Source organism: Aedes aegypti, chromosome 3, assembly GCF_002204515.2.
Source record: "Aedes aegypti strain LVP_AGWG chromosome 3, AaegL5.0 Primary Assembly, whole genome shotgun sequence".
NCBI classification, from domain to species: Eukaryota; Metazoa; Arthropoda; class Insecta; order Diptera; family Culicidae; genus Aedes; species Aedes aegypti.
In genome coordinates this window covers 402,423,671-402,442,705 of record NC_035109.1, presented here as the reverse complement: position 1 = coordinate 402,442,705, position 19,035 = coordinate 402,423,671, and the positions used below count along the sequence as shown (strand labels likewise).

At 36.8% G+C, this 19,035-nt stretch overlaps 1 protein-coding gene across 16 annotated transcripts in view; it reads right to left on the bottom strand.

The window, feature by feature from the left end:
• Positions 1–19,035, bottom strand: part of LOC5564135 (hemicentin-1) — a 409,831-nt gene that overhangs the window by 71,459 nt on the left and 319,337 nt on the right. For all 16 annotated transcript variants that reach the window (XM_021855423.1, XM_021855424.1, XM_021855425.1 and 13 more), the window contains 3 exons: positions 10,068–10,894; positions 9,869–9,998; positions 9,539–9,793 (listed from right to left, as the gene is read on the bottom strand). In XM_021855423.1, the coding sequence (XP_021711115.1) occupies positions 9,539–9,793; positions 9,869–9,998; positions 10,068–10,894 (1,212 nt within the window). The remainder of the gene's footprint in view (positions 1–9,538; positions 9,794–9,868; positions 9,999–10,067; positions 10,895–19,035) is intronic.

Below are 19,035 nucleotides of genomic sequence, written 5' to 3'. Positions count from 1 at the left end.
ACGAAAGGAGAACTACCGCGCCATCTGTTTTTGTGCAGCTAGAAGGAATCGATGAATCACCCCCTGTTTGTCGATGAGATAAACGCCCAAAAGTGTGAGAAAGGGATCTACCAATGAAAGCGCCTTCCGCCTCATCTTGGGTATAAATAATGGACTGACACAAGGTGAAACCCTCTTTCTGTTACAACACCGTGTGACGTTATAGAAGTGGACTATCCAATACACCGTGCAAGTTTTTTGAATTAGAGTGTTAAGTTAAGTTTGTAAAGTTAAATAAGCATATATATTAAGTGAAAATTAAAAGAAATACAGTTTTGCATGAAGTAAATTGCATGTGTTGAAAAGAACTTTCTCGCTACTCTGAGAACCCCAGCTGTTAGTGTCCGACTCTACACCAGTTCAAGCCTCCTCTGTTACAAAGCGGTAGAACTAGTGATCCTTTAAAGAGAGATAAGCGGAAGTAATTGAATGATTTGGCAACTGAGCAGCAGTGCTGATTTTGCTTGTCAAGGAGAATAATATTGTAACACGGACATGACTTCCGCATTGCTAAAAAGTGTATTTTGTTTCGTTATAGATCTTTGAGCTACATATTCAAACTAATAAACAGCGTAAAAAAATCAGTAACTAAAAATCGCGTTGACAAAAATTTAAATATTTCATTTCTTGCTTCATGCAAAAATACTTTAACCGAAATAATTTCAAGCGGATTACATTACTCTTCAAGAAAAGTTCAAAACAAACATAACGCATGTTCGCTTGGCTCACACGTTGACAGCTCTCGCTGCTCGATTGGCTCACACTTTGACAGAAATGTCAGCTTCCGCGAATCTCTCTTATAAAGGATTAATAGGTAGAACCGCTGCTTTCCACTGATCTAACATCGTTTATTCTTTCGAATGACATCAAAGTATTTATTTTATGCTTACTCCTCTCAGAGATATTTGCATTCAAAGTAGGCGTGTTTTCACAGAAAAATAACAATAACTACTTAACGGAAAGACGCCAAAGGATATTCACAAAATTAAGTTGAAATGACTAATATCCTATGCTCTTGAAGGCGTATTGTTTTTGATGGAGAATTGCGAATACTAATGAAAATGGCCTTTTTTTGTTAAAAAATATTTTTTGCATTGAATTTGATATAATTAAAAAATGGCTACTTATAGAGAAAAGATCATGATAGTTATTATGGCTTAGAATAATTTCAAGATTTGTTTGTGTATAATCGGATCGTATTTATTTTGACAAAAAATTCGATAAATTTTGAAAATCGACCAAAAGTTGTTCTTAGAATAACTTTTTATTGGAATTTTCTCAATCATGAAACTTTTACACAATCATCTGTGTTCTATCAAGATTCTATGATAAAAATTTAAAAAAAATCTTCTTCATAGAATTTTTTTTTCTAAAATCAACTCTTAATGGTCAAGTTCTGTGACTGACCGATTAGACGTGGAATTCGTCGCGTTTACATGTAGATAGTTATAGATAGATAGTTGTGATACTTCTATAGCTATAATGGTGTAAAACCAACAGGTTTTCATTTTTTCAATATCTTAGATAAACTAGCGTCATTTACATCGCTGTATTTATTCGTTAAAGATCACACTTCCAGAAATCACTTAAAACAATTCCTTCAGAAATTCTTTTGTAATGTTCCTTAGAAATTACAAAAAAAAAAACTAAAGTGTGAAAAATTATAGATAAAACCAAGGAATAATCGTTGTAAAAACGGGTGCGAAATGTACCGATCAATTGAAACATATTGGAACTTCTATGAGAAGAGCATTTGAACAAATCCTGCAAAGAAATGAAAGCTTATTTCCCCAAAGAATAAAAAAAAATAGTTTTCCATGAATTCTCGGGCAAATTAAAAAAAAAATCACCGGAGAAGCTTCTGATGAAATCCTTATGGTGGGCATAGCAAATACGTAAGGAGTTCATGGAATAAGAACTGAGTATTTTGGTTGAAGAATAATTGGTGGATTTAGCTTAGCTTAGCTTAGACTGACTACACATATCAATGGTTGCTATTCCGTGATTGACCGGAGTAAGTGAAAATGCACAAAGAATCAACTAGAAGATCGGCTGGGATTGGCCATAATCTTCTTCAGTGTGCATGATTCAGTGCCTCTATTTATACATGGTCAATAACGGCGCCGGCCACGTCCTTGCAGTCAGGTGGGATTGGGGGAAGGAATGTTAGTGTGTAACCTTTGCTATTTGGAGACCGTGTTTGCCTCTGCATCTCCACAAAGGTTACTGGGAGGGATGTTTGCTAATGGGGAGGATCGTTGGGTCACAGGATTCACTTTGATAAGCGATTAGACCATGATAAATAATTATTGGTGAGATATAAACATGCTTATATGTAAATATTATTTTTTCATTTGATATGAACAATATCTATGTAGAGAAAAATTATGCCGACACTTGACGTGACGAACCTTTCAAAGTTTGTTGAATAAAGTGAACCTTTCGCAAGTCTACACTCGTAGTGTCGAACCATTCAAAGTTTTTTTTTTTTAGTTACAAAAATAAAGGTAAAAGGAAAAAGGTGTTTTGAAAAAAAAAAAAAATAGACATTAATAATTTATGAATCAGAGTTTATGTCGACACTCACAGTGACGAACCTTTCATAGTTTGTTGAAAAATCATATTTACGTCTCACCGTTGTAACGATTAAAGGTGCAGTCATACGTATTTTATAGATTAGAAATAGTAGCATGAAACGAGCTCACCAATTGATCCGTCATCCTTGAGCAGCAACAATCCACTTTCAGCTTCACTCATTTGATCGGCTATATAAAAGCACTCAGAGAAAATAGGCGCACGACCCGAGAGGGAAAACAACTGACGACTGCTCGGGCTTTCTTGCTGCACTGCCCAGGAGCAAGTGTCAACTTCGAAAGATCAAAAAGAACTAATCGAACGCGCCACTTTTTCACTTTACCCGACCGATCGCGCGACATGTTTGATCCTGCCCTCATCGCCGGCCCCCGTAGGAGCAAGCGTCAAGGTCGAAGGATCAAACACAACTAAACGATCACGCCACTTTTTCACTTTCACTCGACCGACGCGCGACATGTTTGATCCTGCCCTCATCGCCGGCCCCCGTAGGAGCAAGCGTCAAGGTCGAAGGATCAAACATAACTAAACGATCACGCCACTTTTTCACTTTCACTCGACCGACGCGCGACATGTTTGATCCTGCCCTCATCGCCGGCCCCCGTAGGAGCAAGCGTCAAGGTCGAAGGATCAAACACAACTAAACGATCACGCCACTTTTTCACTTTCACTCGACCGACGCGCGACATGTTTGATCCTGCCCTCATCGCCGGCCCCCGTAGGAGCAAGCGTCAAGGTCGAAGGATCAAACATAACTAAACGATCACGCCACTTTTTCACTTTCACTCGACCGACGCGCGACATGTTTGATCCTGCCCTCATCGCCGGCCCCCGTAGGAGCAAGCGTCAAGGTCGAAGGATCAAACACAACTAAACGATCATGCCACTTTTTCACTTTCACTCGACCGACGCGCGACATGTTTGATCCTGCCCTCTTCGCCGGCTCCCGCAGAAGCTAGCGTCGAGGTCGAAGGATCAAACACAACTCATTGAAGAATAATTGGTGGATTTATTTGAAAAACTCAGAAAAAATCTAGTGATATTCTTTTCCGAATTGAACTTACTGGTTAAAAAAAAGTATCGTGCAGTTTTTATCAGTGTCAGTAGTTATCGCAAGAGTTGTTGAGTAAGTTCCTAATAAAATCTTAAATTATTTATGGAAGAATCCTAGACGATGAATCAGGAGCTAGTTCTAAAGAAATTCAGTTGACTCTCCATATCTCGATGCTCTACATTTCGATATCTTTCCCTATGTCGATGATTTTATCGGTTCCTTCATCCTACATACATTTTCATTCTTCATATCTGGAGATCCTCCTTATCTCGATATCTCCCTAGCTCGATGTGATTTTCGTTCCCGTTTTCCTCCCCTTATGCCAATATGCCAATTTTCATAGGTTACTAGGTTGATCCCTCCGATATCGAGAGGTGGAGAGTCGACTGTACGTTGAGAATTCACAGAAGAGATCCTATGGAAACATGGATTCCCAATCAATTTTGTCAGAACAAGAGTTAGTAGAACGAATTTTAATGTGAGGTGTGGCAATTTTTTGCTTGAAATTGATGAATGAATCGTATAACCATTGTTTTTGAACAGATCTCATCAAAAAGGTAAATTTTATCCTAATTTACGAAAGATTCTAAACATTTATTCATTGCGTAAAATATTGGTCCATATTCAAACATCTCCTTTTTTTCTCTTTCCTCAACTTGGATGCGCTCCTACTAAGACAGAACCTACTTTTCAGCTTAGCGTTCAATGAGCACTTCAGGAGCTTTGATTGCCAAAATTGCCATATTCGCATTCGTATATCGTGTTACAAGTACAATTATATTCTATGCCTAAGAGAGTCAAGAAAATTTCCATTTAGAAAAGCTCTTAGATCAACCGAGAATCGAGCTCAGAAAACTTCAACCTAAATAAGCTCGGTAACCGCGGCTAGGCTTTTGGAGGCTCCAAATAATGAGGATTGTGGGCAGAGTCGTAGCGTGGTATCATGGCGCCCTTGGCGAACCCCCATTTTAGCGCCCCTAAATAAAAGCTCATCAAAAATTATTTTTGAAACACTTTGAACGATTTCTACAAGAATTTTTATGAAAATCATCAAAAGTTTCATAATTAGTTAAAATATTTTCTTAACTTCAAAACGCATTACACTATTGACTAAAATCCGCCAAGAAAATATGTTTTTCTTTTAATTGTCCAATGAAAATTTTCTGAAAATTTTGAATGTTATCTGAAAAATGCTCTGAAAATTTCCGAAAAAAATTATAGTTTATATGGTTAGATGTTTCAGGCAAAATTTTTAAATTATGGTGAAATACAATTTTTAAAGAAATCCTCCCAAACATTGTTTTAAGGCAGAGTTTTGAAATTTTTTGCCCTGAAGATCTAGAAAGAATTTAGAAGCTTATGCCCGAAATAGAATTCGAAAAAAAAATTCAAATATATTTCATTTTTTCAAGATATTCGTACAGAAACCGAAGATAATTGTTTAAGGTTTGAAAAGATCTTTTTTTATAAATTTTGCGTAGATTTAGTTAAGTTTTGCTCTAGAAGTGTTATTGCAAAACAGCAATGTGGAAATCACAAATTTTGTAACTAATCAATAGTAAATTACTTGAAATACATCAAAGGGTAGCCCCTCAATGATGTATGCAAATGATAATTGATATAACCATTGTCTTTGAAAGCTGTTTTCACAGTCAGTAACGAAATAAAAAGAAAGTATTTACAAAAATTTTCAAAGTTTTTTTAAAAACCTTTTATTTGAATTTCACGGTGGATGAGAAGGTTAATCGAGGATCTATCAGAAGAAAGTTAACCATGTATACTTTCAATGTAAAAAACCACCAATAAACAAGAAAAATCTCAATCACTGCCAGGTCAAATCTTAATAAAAAATATCGAAGAGGTGTAAAAAGTAACATTCAACCATTCTACTACAATCTTTTATGGAACACCAAACGAGTATAAGCTTGTATAGAACATTCTTTAGGTTATTAAAAAGGCTTCAGGACATTTCGTCGAGCGACATTTGGTCGAATGACGTTTGGTCGAAAGGACATTTAGTCGAAAGTACATTTGGTCGAAAGGACATTTAGTCGAATGGACATTTACGAATGTCTTCAGAACACTTATTTTCGTCGAATGATGTTTATTTGAACGGAAGTTTGGATGAAAGCTTATTTTGAAATGGTTTATTGGGAGATCATTTGGTAAAATTGATATTTGTTTTGCAAAGTTGATAAGATAACGTATTTTTTTTTTTTAAATATCTGAATCATTAACTTTTGTTGAATAAGAAATGGGTCATTTGCTGTAGTCTTATTTTCAAATTTGATACATATTTGATTTCTTTGCATTCCGGGTCTTGCAGCTCAATGGACGTGGGTAAGATTTTTGAATGCGAAAATCAGAATTAAAACGGCAGGAAAAACTTGCTTTGAAGAAAACCTTTATGGCGAAGTGAATTATAGGTGTCGGTAACTCTACCTATGGTCAATTAGCTTATTGTGACTTCCAGCTTAATAACATTCCTCAAGCAAATATATGGTTTTGCTGACAAAATTGATGACCTCGAGTGAATAACAGAGTTTGCAGTAGAAGATTTGAATTATTGAAAATGAAAAAAGTGCTGATTCTTTGTACCGGGTAAGGAAAGATCAGTTGACTGAGGTGACAAAAGTTGGCCTGTTTCCATTTAAGATCAGCTTATCTTGAATCTCAGAACATACATGAACAAGAAAGCAGCATGAAACATCAAACACGTAAGAGGTAGATTAATACGTTGGAAGAGCGTTCATCAAACTGAATATCAAAATTTTGCTAATCGCATATAGATCGTTGGTAAAATGGCTGATACTTTTTTAATTTCTTGTTTAAGCAAAAAAATGCTACTCTCGTCGGTAGTCAGACTAAACGTAAAACTTTGTATCCATAGTATTTAGATTCGAGCACATTTTTTTCCATGAAATGTCAGTTCGACCAAATATCATATGCTTTCTGTTGCAACTAAACCTTTTCGACCAAATGTCCATTCGACGAAATGTCCGTTCGACCAAATGTCTTTCGACCAAATGTCATAGATTCTATTAAAAATGTATTATAGATTCTAAAATTATGTCTGCTGTGGGAATTTTCGAGCGGTAAAAAATCAAATGAAGATTTAAAAATTACTCAACATTTTTTTTCAGAATGACACTTGAAATTATGTGTAAGACCGATCAAGACGAAGCGAGAGCTTTGCTTAGAATCCTGTCCTTGATTTTGAGAGAATCTTGACCAATTTTCTGTAGAAAAACTGCCCAGAGTTTCGTGGATACCGCTCAGGATTATGTTAGATTCATGCACATTAGGGTGCGGCTTATTTTTCGAAATTTCTCAAAACCAAAAATTCGTGTGCTCTTCTGGATTTGAATCACGTGAAAAGGGAAACCTCAAATATGATCCAAAAATATTAAGATTTAGAGGTAGCGCAAGCGACTAGAAGGTGAATTTTCAAGTTATAAAATATGACCTTCAGTGACTTCATGAAAGATGATTTTTACTAAAAAAGAGGAAAAATTTAGAGAAAACTACTTCTAACTAAAACTAATTTTGATATTAGACAAATTTGTACACTTTTCTACGAAAATTTCTCTTAGGATCCAGTCTGAGATTGAATGACACTGTTTTTTACGAATTTGGTCATGATTCTGCAACCTTTTTCAAGGCTTGGAATGTAGGCGGGAATGTGTTTCTTGTAATTAAAACCCCTCTACCAGCAGCTTCACTTTTTATTCAAATTATTTATATTCAAATCGTGATAACATTTTTGTTTCTCAATATTTGCACCATTGTTTTACAAGTTCACAAAAAAAACTCTTTTAGGTTATGAATCCATTTCCATACCAAACATTGGTGATCTACTTTTGAAGATATTCCAATGTTCCTTGGGGGACCGACGGCTGCATCAAATCGCTTCATTTTTTTTTCACAACCTACTGTCATTAATGTATTGTTCCGAAGAGTGAATATCCGAATACGACAAAAATTCTGTAGCCTGAGAAATTAACGTGAGTTATGGCTCGGCGTCGGTCCCCCAAGGAATTTCGGAAAATCTCCCGATCCAGATGACCAATGATCAATATAATAAATCAATATCATCAATATCATAGAAGAGTTTTTTAAGAATTTGTGAAAAAATGGTCCTAAAATATCAAGAAACAAAAAAGTTATCGCGAATTGATTTTTTCTTATTGCGGTAAACACTGGAGCTATTAGTAGAGGGGTTAATAAATAACTGTAGTGATCGAAACATATAGTCTAACTTCTACCATACATACAAATCTAAATAATAAAAATCTTTGTTTCTTCTCATTAACAAACTTAATTTAGGTGTAATTATCTGATTCAAGCTTTAAAATATAAACAAGGTATGAAAAATAAATACCAAGTGTTTCACGCATTTTGGCGCCCCCTGTAGGCTGGCGCCCTAGGCGGGTGCCAACTTGGCCAACCGCACGCTACGGCACTGATTGTGGGTTTGTTCTAAAGATAATAAAGAACAAGCATTGTAGGAATGCAGTATAGTATCCAGTGCTGGGAATGGTGAAAGCAGTAGGCTTGAATTTCGCGAAAATCACGCGGCTCTTCCCAGTACAGTTATTTAAAAACGTGAATCTTATCCAGTAGCCTATGTTAGGTACATAAATTTTCTAAATCTTTAGAGTCATTGAAGGCTCTAAATGCGGGAAATGCAGCCGGAAATAGAACATTTAAGGTGAAGATTAATCTCAAATTTTCAAGAGCACAAATCTGGAGAACCAAATATCCGCTTAAGCTGAAAACTTAATCGATTGGTCCCTAGCTTGTGATGACCAATCGATTAAGTTCTTCGCTGTCTGTAATTTGATTTGCTTTGCTACTGTAGAGTGAATATTAAGATTTTTCCCTACCGCTTTGATTCATATTACGAAAAACTTTTAATTCCGGACAGTCTTCTTTGTATGGGAAACATTTCACACGAAATGTTTCAGTTTTTGCCGTTCAAAAGTTCGCACTTTCGTGGCTTGTTTAAATAAGCATTTTTCATCAATTTCTATGAAAGTTTACAATGCTCAACTGCATTAGACGACCGTTTAGAAGTTCAGCAATTTCAATTGATGATTTGGTTTCTCGATTTATGGTTTTCATGAGCTGTCCGGAATTCAAGGCAAAAATAAGGAAGCGTCCGGAATAAGAATCATGGAAAGTCCACACATTTCTATTTATTTAAAATTATTCACATTTCGGAATCAAAATCTTCACCCACCATTCGGAAGCTGAGTGTTTTCAAGGCTTGCTTACGCGAAGGAATCATACGAACTGATTTATTTTATATGCTGTTTGATGGTTTTTACGTCACTGAGACCTTAAGTGTCCGTAATATGAATCAACACGGTATATTGATAGTATCAGTAATGTTTTTTTTGCGTAAATTCGATGATGGAATCGTCAAAGCATTTATTTTTTCATGAGTCGCACAAATCTAGTGCCCAACAACATCTGTATTCATTCGAAAGTTGATGATATGTACCAAACATCTATTGCTACTTCAAAAAACTAGCATATGGAATCACCACAACTTCAACGATTCAATTCGACATGCAATACCAAATTGTGGTCGTCGGTTTCTACTGAATCGTATTGAAAGATTAAGCCAAACCAGGTGTTATGGAAAAATCAAAACCAAGCCTTCCACTGTAACCGAAACGGACAACGCATGAACCAATTCCAGTAGGAGATTACCGCACGCCCTGTGCACACATTTCCCAGCCCCAGCATAAACTAATCAACTGTATCGAAAGCCACCAGCCAACCAAAGAGTCAGAACAGAATTCCAACCGCCCTCGACTCGCAATAGCATAGACATAGCATACGTACAGTGTATATCGATGACGGCGTCGGTCGAGTGGTTGCCATGTTTGTTGGATGCAACACACGTGTAAACGCCAGCATCGGACCTCTCCATCACGGTATTAACGATCAGCGAGCTCCCATTCACAATGTTGACCGCATTTCGCCACCAGCTAAACTCCGGTTCCGGATAGGCTCGGGAAGAGCACACAATTCGTGGGGGAATTTTGCCTTCCTCCACCGAAATGCTTGGACTCGAAAGGGATGTGTTCTCCGGCGGATCTACGAAACAGATAGAGATAAAGGAGCTCCTTAGTCCAGCTACACTATCCATCAAAGCATGCCGTGATTAATTACATTCCACGCCGAAATACGTCGTGCTGCGAACCCCAGGGCCTGCTGAGTTATTTGATGAGACGCATGAATAGTTGGAGCTATCACGAATACGATCCAGCATACCGTCAGGCCAGGCAGACATGTTGAAATGCTAAAATTAGACAACCATTGATTAACAGCTCTAATCAACAACAATCGGGGGAAAAAGGTGAATTCTTACCAGCACAGAGTAAGCACTCTCGAAATCTCCCGTGGCCGGTTCTGCAGGCAAATAAGTACTTGTGATATAATACCTCTCATCATAGTCCTCAATTCCTACGCCATCCTTGAACCAGGAAATGGCACACGACGGAACACATTCCACACGGCAAGCCAATGAGATATTTGAAGTGGAATAGAGAGCTCCGGTGTACGGATGCAGTTTTTGTACAAAAGCCGGAGGAGCATGCACTTCTAAATGCGCTACGGCAGCGTTACCCTCTCCACCTTCATTGTAGGCGAAACAGGTGAATGTCGTCCTCGAATCCAAACCCACCGGATCCACTGTCCACGATGGAGTCACCACGTCCTTTGCCGGCTTATCTCCCCTCAACCACCGGAAACGAGTAGCAGGTGGATTGCCTCGGTCTTCCACCGAGCAATTGAATGTAACGCTTCGCCTTTTGATTCCAATATAGGGGAAATGCGTTATTGTTGCATTGCCCGGCTCATAGTAGATATCAAGCGAATTCTCCTCGCTTATGTCGCCCCATCCTCCCAGATTGAAACCTTGGCAGGAATAGTTTCCGATGAATTCTCTTCCAACATTCTGCAGCAACATCTTGGTCGGGTCAACCTCGCACAGATTCTCGTCTCCCAAGCTGTTTCCGTCGCCATCGTCATCGCACTCGGGAAGCTCTTTCAGGAACTCACCATCCAAAAACCAACGCACTTTGGTCAGCAGCAGTGGATTGCCGTCGACTATGTTGCACAGCAGGGTGATGTTGGCTTGGTCGTTTTCGATCACCGGCGTTTCCGGATCCATGTTAAGCACCACCGTTGGTTTATCTGCGGAAAAGGGATTGGTCGTTAGCGCAAACTTTAATACGGTAATTGTTTTTGAATGTGTCATAAAACCATATTTGATAAAACATCAATAGAAGTGAATGGCAGAGTCGATTTTGTCTGTCCAAAAATTTATAGAAACCGTGACGGCTCGTTATGATACGCCTCCGCCCGCCAGGATGTATGACGAGGACATCTACATTTCGATACAATCAAACCGTGATTGCTTTGTGTGCTGTTCATGCATGGGAATTTGAACATAGAATTCGCCTGTTTGATTGATTGAATCTGATACGGTTGAATAAACTTGCCGGAGGGATTAGAGAACAATTCACAAACTAAAACAGTGCCGGAATGGTCAGCCTGGCGGCGATTTCGATCGTATATTTGGAAATATGAGATACAATCAATCACAAAATATATTCTCACGCTGCAGGACAATCAACGTACGTAACGAACTAGTTGAACGATATCGATTGCGTATTTTCCGGGAATCTGTGTGATTGATTCATAATTGCTGCAATAGATGAAATGTCTGGTTTCAACGCACATGAGTTAAATTAAAACAAACAATTTAAAGATATGAGCTCTGCATGATTCAGAGTGCGCATCGTACCAACGTGCTGTGCGTACAAACATACTTCGAAAGTTTTTAGAACTACATTGAGCAATAAAACAGTACTTCTCAGTGCTTAAAACAGTACTTTTTAATACATAATTTTCTACATATTGATATCTTTTCGATTCTTGTTCAGACCCGTGCCTTCGATTGTTCGTTGGACCCGTTAGCGAAACAATGTAGGACAGCGTCTTGGAAAAAAAAAAAACCTTTAAGAAGGTCATTCCTTATTTCGTATATTAGACAAATTTACCGAACATATAATTGAGACAGTCTCTAGCCCAGGCCATGGGCATACCCAGAATTTCCATCAGGAACTTAAAAGTTTATTCATGAGTTTTACGCTAATACGATCATTATACATAACCTATGTACGCTTTTTGTGTGAAACGTTCAAATATGAAGGACACACATGAGTAGCGATCAGTGGCGCGGGAAGCGGGTAGGACAGGTAGGACATGTACTACCCACGAAAATACCTGGGTAGGACAGTCAAAGCATTGTCCTACCCACGATTCAAAATTGATTTTGATTTTTATGATCCTTAAAACAGAACTGCTAGTAGGTTTCTTTTTAGAGGCTTGGTTATATTTTAATGCTAGTCTCTAAAAACTCTCTTTTCTTCATGGAGGGGTCTCTAAAGTATTTATGTCAACCAAAATGGTCTCTAAAGTATCTTTTTCCTTATTCTGCTTGCATTGAATTCTGATGCAAAATTGTACATGCTCAAGAAACCTCTACAACGGGTTCCACAAGAACTTCGTCTCAGATTCCACGAGGGGAAGCTTCAGGAATTATTACTGTAGTTTTATTTAGAATACTTTCAGAGTCTTTTACAGGGATCTCTCCAGAAATGCTTCTAGAAATTTTCTACACATTCTCCCAGAAATTCTTCCAGCTTTTTTTCAAAGGATGGTTCGAAGAATTTGCTCCAGGAAATCCTTGAGCGCTCTAAATTTACTACTTTCAAAGTCATTTCATCAGGTATTACACTGGTCCCACAGTTATGAATCATTTACGGCTCTGTTCAAAATTGAAAAATTATAGAGAGCAAAATAATCAATATTTTTTAATGAAATCAAGACCGAACGGTAAAGTGAGATATATACCTGCAGTTCATGTACAATGTTGCCATTAAAATTGTTGAAAACATTTGATATTTTCACTTATTTGAGCATTGTCTTAAACCACAATTTATGAATCGGCAAAAAAGTTGTCCACAAATATGAATCAATATGAACACGATTTATGAATCAGTTGTTTACTTTCAATTATTTTCCAATAAAATGCTATATAGTTCATATTTCTATTAGAACACTGTCTCAGACAACGATTATTATATACGGAGGTGTACCGGAACCAAGTATTTCAAGATTCTGCATGACGATACTTGATATTTAATTTTGCAACTGAACGGGCCTAGTGAACATTGAATGTGTGAATTTATATGCTTCTGGAGCATGTTTATTTGGAGGTTGATGGCAGTTATAGTAATTAGACAATCATTAGATCTAGATGGCAGACTCTTCGACTGCCTTTACTGAGAATACCAATATTATATGGCGATTATTTGGTGGCACATTACGCACGTGAAAAAATCGACTACATGAATGTAAACGATACTCCATGACCTCTGATTTTTTTATATTTTAAGAGTGTGAATACCCTTTACTTCTCCATTTGTCCAATAGAAGAGCCAACAGTTTAGCCTGGGAGTTAATAAAAAAACTTACTCGCAACAAAAGTGATCATAAAAATGACAAACAATTGGCATTAATATCAATCAGAGAGGTTACAAACCAGTTCTTTTCTTTCCCACTCGTTGCTTTCAGTCCTTCGGCAGAAGCAATACCCCTTTTTTAACACTTCAGTGTTAAGCTGTTGTATTTTGTACAACACTGTTGAAAAAACCTCGCTTTTCGTTCACACCAGTTGCGTGGTGGTTCTGATGATTGCAAACCGCGCGACGACTGGAAAGTAAATGCAAAAATAGGAACAACCTATCAGATGTAACTAAAAAATTCTTTACATTTTTACATCTATACTGTTCCTCACAAATTTAGATTTTTTTATTTATCCATAAATTATTCAACATTATAATCTTTGAGGCCTTACATAACCAACGTCCAGAATTTCCACAAAAAAAAAGAAATTTGCGGAGTTTGTGAACGGTCCCAAACCACTTTTGCTCTCCCGTAACAGAATTTCACATTGGAAATTATTTAAAACTAAGGATCATTTTTTTTTAAATACTGAGAACTAGTAGTTATAAAGCTGATTCATAAATTGTGACTGGTGAGTATATTTCCCACAATTTATTGATCAAGTGTTTCACTCAAAAATCTCAGCCAAATCCGTATTGATACGCATTTATCTCTCATAGCTATGTTTATTGAATCTGTAAATGTTGTCTGGAGCCCAATCTCTCACAAAAAATCTTTCAAACAAACTTTAAAACGTCGTTTCTAGCTAGGCGTCAATAGGCACACGGCTTACAAAGTTGGCCAAAAGTACAGCCCGGATAGCTACAAAAATAATTTAGTAATATTGTTGGTTCATACCGTGATCAAGAGCTATTTTACTGAGATAAAAAGCCTTGAAATGACTGAACACTATGTGTTGCTTATCAGTAAAATTGATTCTGTGATGTTTTGTGATAAGTTTGATAATAATTATGTCTTTTGAAATCAGCTGATTGATAAATTGTGGGTGATTCAATTGCGTGGGGTGACTGTACTTTGATTTTTTTTTCCCAAAACTATCCTAGAATTTCATTCAGATATTGAAAACTAATCTTTCAACCGAATTCTCCAGTTGTTACTCTAGTAGATCTTCCAATGATTTCTACAGTATTTCTTCCGAAGAATTCTACAAAAATTTCTTCCAGAGTGTTTGAAAAATAAAACTTAAGGATTTTTTTCAATAAACCCTGCAAGAATACCTCCACCTCTTCATGTCGTTTCTTTCAAAAATCCAGGAATCCAAAATTTCCTGATCATTCTGCATTTTTTCCAAGTATTACTCATGCAGTTTTACCAAAGATTTCTCAAAAAAAACCCGCGTAATTTTCAAAAGTTTATTAAAATTTTCACAACAGTTTGCACTACAACATTATTTACAATACTTCCTCCAATCATTCCTGTACAAATTTATATGAAAATTCTGTCCAGTCAGAGAAAACCCTGTGAAATACTATCCCGGGATTCAATTGTAAGTGATCATCAGTTTCTTCTTCTTTTAGGATCCAGGAGATATTTCTGCGATCCTTGTTCATTAATGGTGACTTTAAAACTTACACAATTTTTAACACAGGTTACTCTATGATTTTCGTTAGAAATAGATCTCAGATTTAATCTGCAGAAAAATATCCATGGCGTTTCCCTTGAGAGATTTCTGGAAGAATTCCAGATAAATAAATTTAAAACCTGCTTGAGAAAATCCCAAAAAATTACTGGAGGATTTGTTTTTGTAAAAATCGTAGATGGAATCTTTGCAGCAATTACTGAAGTTGCGTAAATCCTAAAACACAATATTAAAGGAAATCCCTAGAAATTTCTGGAGAAGTTATTAATTTAATTTTCTCAAAGAATTTTTGGAGCAATTCAAATGCTTTATGAAATAATATTTGGATAAATCCCATTTCTGTGATTCTCCTTGGGAAATCAAGGTGGCATTCTTGAGATATCCTAAACAAAATTCTTGGAGAAATGCCTCTAGACAAATTCGTGGAGAAATTCCTTGGGAAATAATCACTAAATGGACTCCTCTAAATGTTTTCGGAGTAATATCTGATCATTTTGGCATATACCTGAATATCTTTCTGATGAAATTCCTAGAGGAAATCATGATAAAACACATCCAGTAATGCTTGTTGTGATTTCACGAGGAATCCACAAATAAAGTCTTTGATCTTAGAGTAATATTTGTTTTCATGATATGAAGAACCAAACTCTCATCTCATGGATCCGTAGGTTTCGTTTTGTTTTTTAGTCTCAGGTTAGTCTTTTTTAGGCCTCTTTTTATTTATTTTTATGAGTTTAGGTCTATAGTTTCCTACTTAAAGGCACTCAGTCACTACCAGCCCTGTAAAGACGAAAAGCTTTCTTAGCATTGTGCTAACTACTAGCATGGGTGTTATTTTTTATTCTGTTGAGTGGAAAAATCAACTGAAAATATTGCTAGAACGCTTGAAAAGAGTAGAATTTCCTCAACTCAGAACCGACAAAACTTTCACTTACACCCCTTTGCGTTAGAGCCCCTCAAAAATAGTAGACTTCAATTTCAAGTCCAGGGTTGATTTTTTTCTTCGCTGTGCACAAAATATTTGCCAATGTTTGTCCTACCCATGATTTCAACCGTGGACGCGCCTCTGGTAGCGATTGATCCTTCGGTAGCGTCGCTTGCCCTTGCGGGGGTGGGCAGAAGAAGCAGGATCAATCGTGTTACGCGTCTTTCTTTGGAGAGACGAGCATCGCTGATTTTAGTGTTTTATGTCTTTTGTACTTATAACAAGTTCTCTTTCAGAAGTGATCAGGTAAATCCAAAATCGATACATATTATTATTTCCATTACCAAAAATGCACTAAATTGTCGAATTGAGCTGATCCTTATATACAACCTACCCTACTAACACAATCTCCCTATCCCGTGACGTCCATGAAGATAGTTAAGTAAACGTTAAACTAACATTTCTTCCCTTCCCCTAGCGATTGTGAGGACGTGGTCAGGTGCACAATCCCGAGGAGGAACAAATAACTCGCAATAACTTATACATATCATATGTTGGTATCATACCATAATTAGGTATTGTTCAGTTGTCAACACCTCATTATGGTATTATAATGGTATTGGAAAAATTGTTTGAAACAATTAAAAATACTTAATTTTGGTATTCGATAGCTATTGAGGACTGCTGGAGGTATTGAACTACTAGTGTAAAATTTTACTTTTATATGAAAATCCATCATGTATTATTTAGGTATTACAATACCTTATCTAATTATTAGCATTGTATTTGTGGAATGTGCAGAAGGTATTACTTGAGATATTTTGCCTCTTATGCAGGACTCATTTATACCTCATTCAGGTTGTAAGTATTAGATGTTATCTGGTGTGGAATACCTTAGTTTGGTATTCAGTAGGGATATCGTCTACCAGTACATGACTAGACATGTTTGAACAAAATTCTTCAGAAGGCCCGAATTGGACCATCCATGTTCCAAATCGGACCCCCCATGTTCTAATTTGGACCACCCTATGTTTCATTGTTTTTTGCTATAGTAGTAATAAAATCGGGGAACATGGTCCAATTCGGACCTAGTAACAGTTTTTTGGTCATATCTTTTCAGCACGATGGACGGCATGGAAAATTTATGTTTTCTTGAAAGCCTGTTTTAGCGCGCGCACTTTTCTCTCAGAGACTTTTGTGATATCTTATATCAGGACATGACTAGACATGTTTGAACAAAATTATTCAAAAGGTCCGAGTTGGACCAACCCTGTTCCAATTTGGACCCCCATATTCTAATTCGGACCACCCTTATTTTATCGTTTTTTGCTATGGTAGTTATAGAATATAACTCCGATTTGTTTGGCATCAAAGCTTGTTGAACTTCTTCCATAAGCGCAAGCATAAAAAATAAACTCAATGCGTGAAAAATTCAAATTTAGTTTGAGTTAGAACTAGCTCAGGTAGAATGTGTGATTCATTAAAAAACAAAACATGAGTGAAATCTGAAACTGGTTCAAAATTGAGTACAGTGAACTTTCCCTAACACGATTTTAAACTGATCATCGTGTATAGGAGATAAAGAAAATATATTTTTCAATATTGGAGCTTTTTGTTATATTGACAAAATACAGCATAGCATAGCATAGCATAGCATAGACTGACTGTACATGTCAATGGTTGCTACTCCGTGATTGATCGGAACTGGTAAGAATTGCACTACGATCCAAATGAATAAGGGATGGGAGTTTCCGCTCGAAGTGCAATTTTAGCAGATCTAATATTATTGATCAATAACGGCGCCGGCCAAGTCCTTACAGTCAGTTGGGATGGGGAAGGAATGTTACTGCTTGAATGATTGTTGCTTCTAGAGACCGAGAATACCTCTGCATCTCCACAATCACCACGGGAAGGGTGTTTATTAGTGAGGGAGGAAAAGATCTGGGAGTCACCTCTGGTCGGTGATGCGATCCATGGACAAGGGGGAAATATACGACTTATATTTAAAGCTAGTTTTGTATTTTTGTCTCGAGAAGTTTTTGGTAGAAGCTTTAAAAAATAGGTCAACATCTATAATGTCGAACAATTCAAAAGACGTTTTTATTAATGTCGAAAACTGAAAAATACATGTATATATTTTAAATTATATGAAACAGGAATAATGTCGACACTTGTAGTGACGAACCATACATAGTTTGTTTGAAAATGACATATGAGTATTACTGTGCATTTTGTCTCGATGAGGTAGAAGTTTTAAAAAATACGTCAACATTCACAATGTCGAACAATTCAAAAGGTAATTTTTAATAATGTCAAAAAGAGAAAAATATATGTATATTGAAATTGTATAAGAAAATAGCATAATGCCGACACTTATAGTGACGAACCATACAAAGTTTGTTTTAATATTACATAAAAGTTACGCTTTCAAGAAAAAATGTGTATCATAAGCATGAAACGAACTCACCAGTTGGTAATCCATTCTCGACTGAACACAAAACTGACACTGACAGCAAAACTTCTTGGCGTTCCGAAAACAAACCATCTTGCTTGGGCCTCCAGAACAGGGAAAAAAAATTCTCCGGCGACGAAAACACGCGCGAAACCGTGAGCAAAATCTAACGGACGGCGCAAAACCGAACTGTCCCCTGCTTGGGCCTCACGAAGCACTCCTTTTTGTTATATTGACAAAATACGTTGGAAAAAGTCAGTTTTGCCTAGAATATAGTAAAATTTCAACATATTGAATTATGGCATAAAAATATCGGGTTAAAAGGGTGAACTTGTACAGGAAACTGAAAAAGACAGCATCGAGTCTCGGGACATGACGTTGGAGAAGTATCGACATACACCTTAGGGTCAAAGTACGCTAGATTAAAATGATTACAAATTAAAACCAAACTCCAAATTTTCATGGCCAATAAACAATATATCGGGTAAGGGAAAGTTGATTGTATTGTTCTCAACACTCGTAACGTTTTGTTGTTTTGTATCGTATTATCAAAACAATTTGGAAATTTATATCTAAAACAGGCTGTGGTATTTATAGAGATGCTTTTCCAGTAGCTGGTTTATTGATTTCTTTTTTGTGGTTTACCGTTTTTCTTAGATTTTTTCGAAGACTTTTACTTGACCGCAACAAAAACAAAGGCACCATACATCAATATTACAACTTCTGTGATTTTCTGTCAATTTGAGAAGACTTTTACGGGGTGGAGCTTATGAAATAGACTGACTGTTCGATGAAAATCAAGAGGTCCGTATTGAACCATATCAAAAGGTCCAGATTGGACCAAC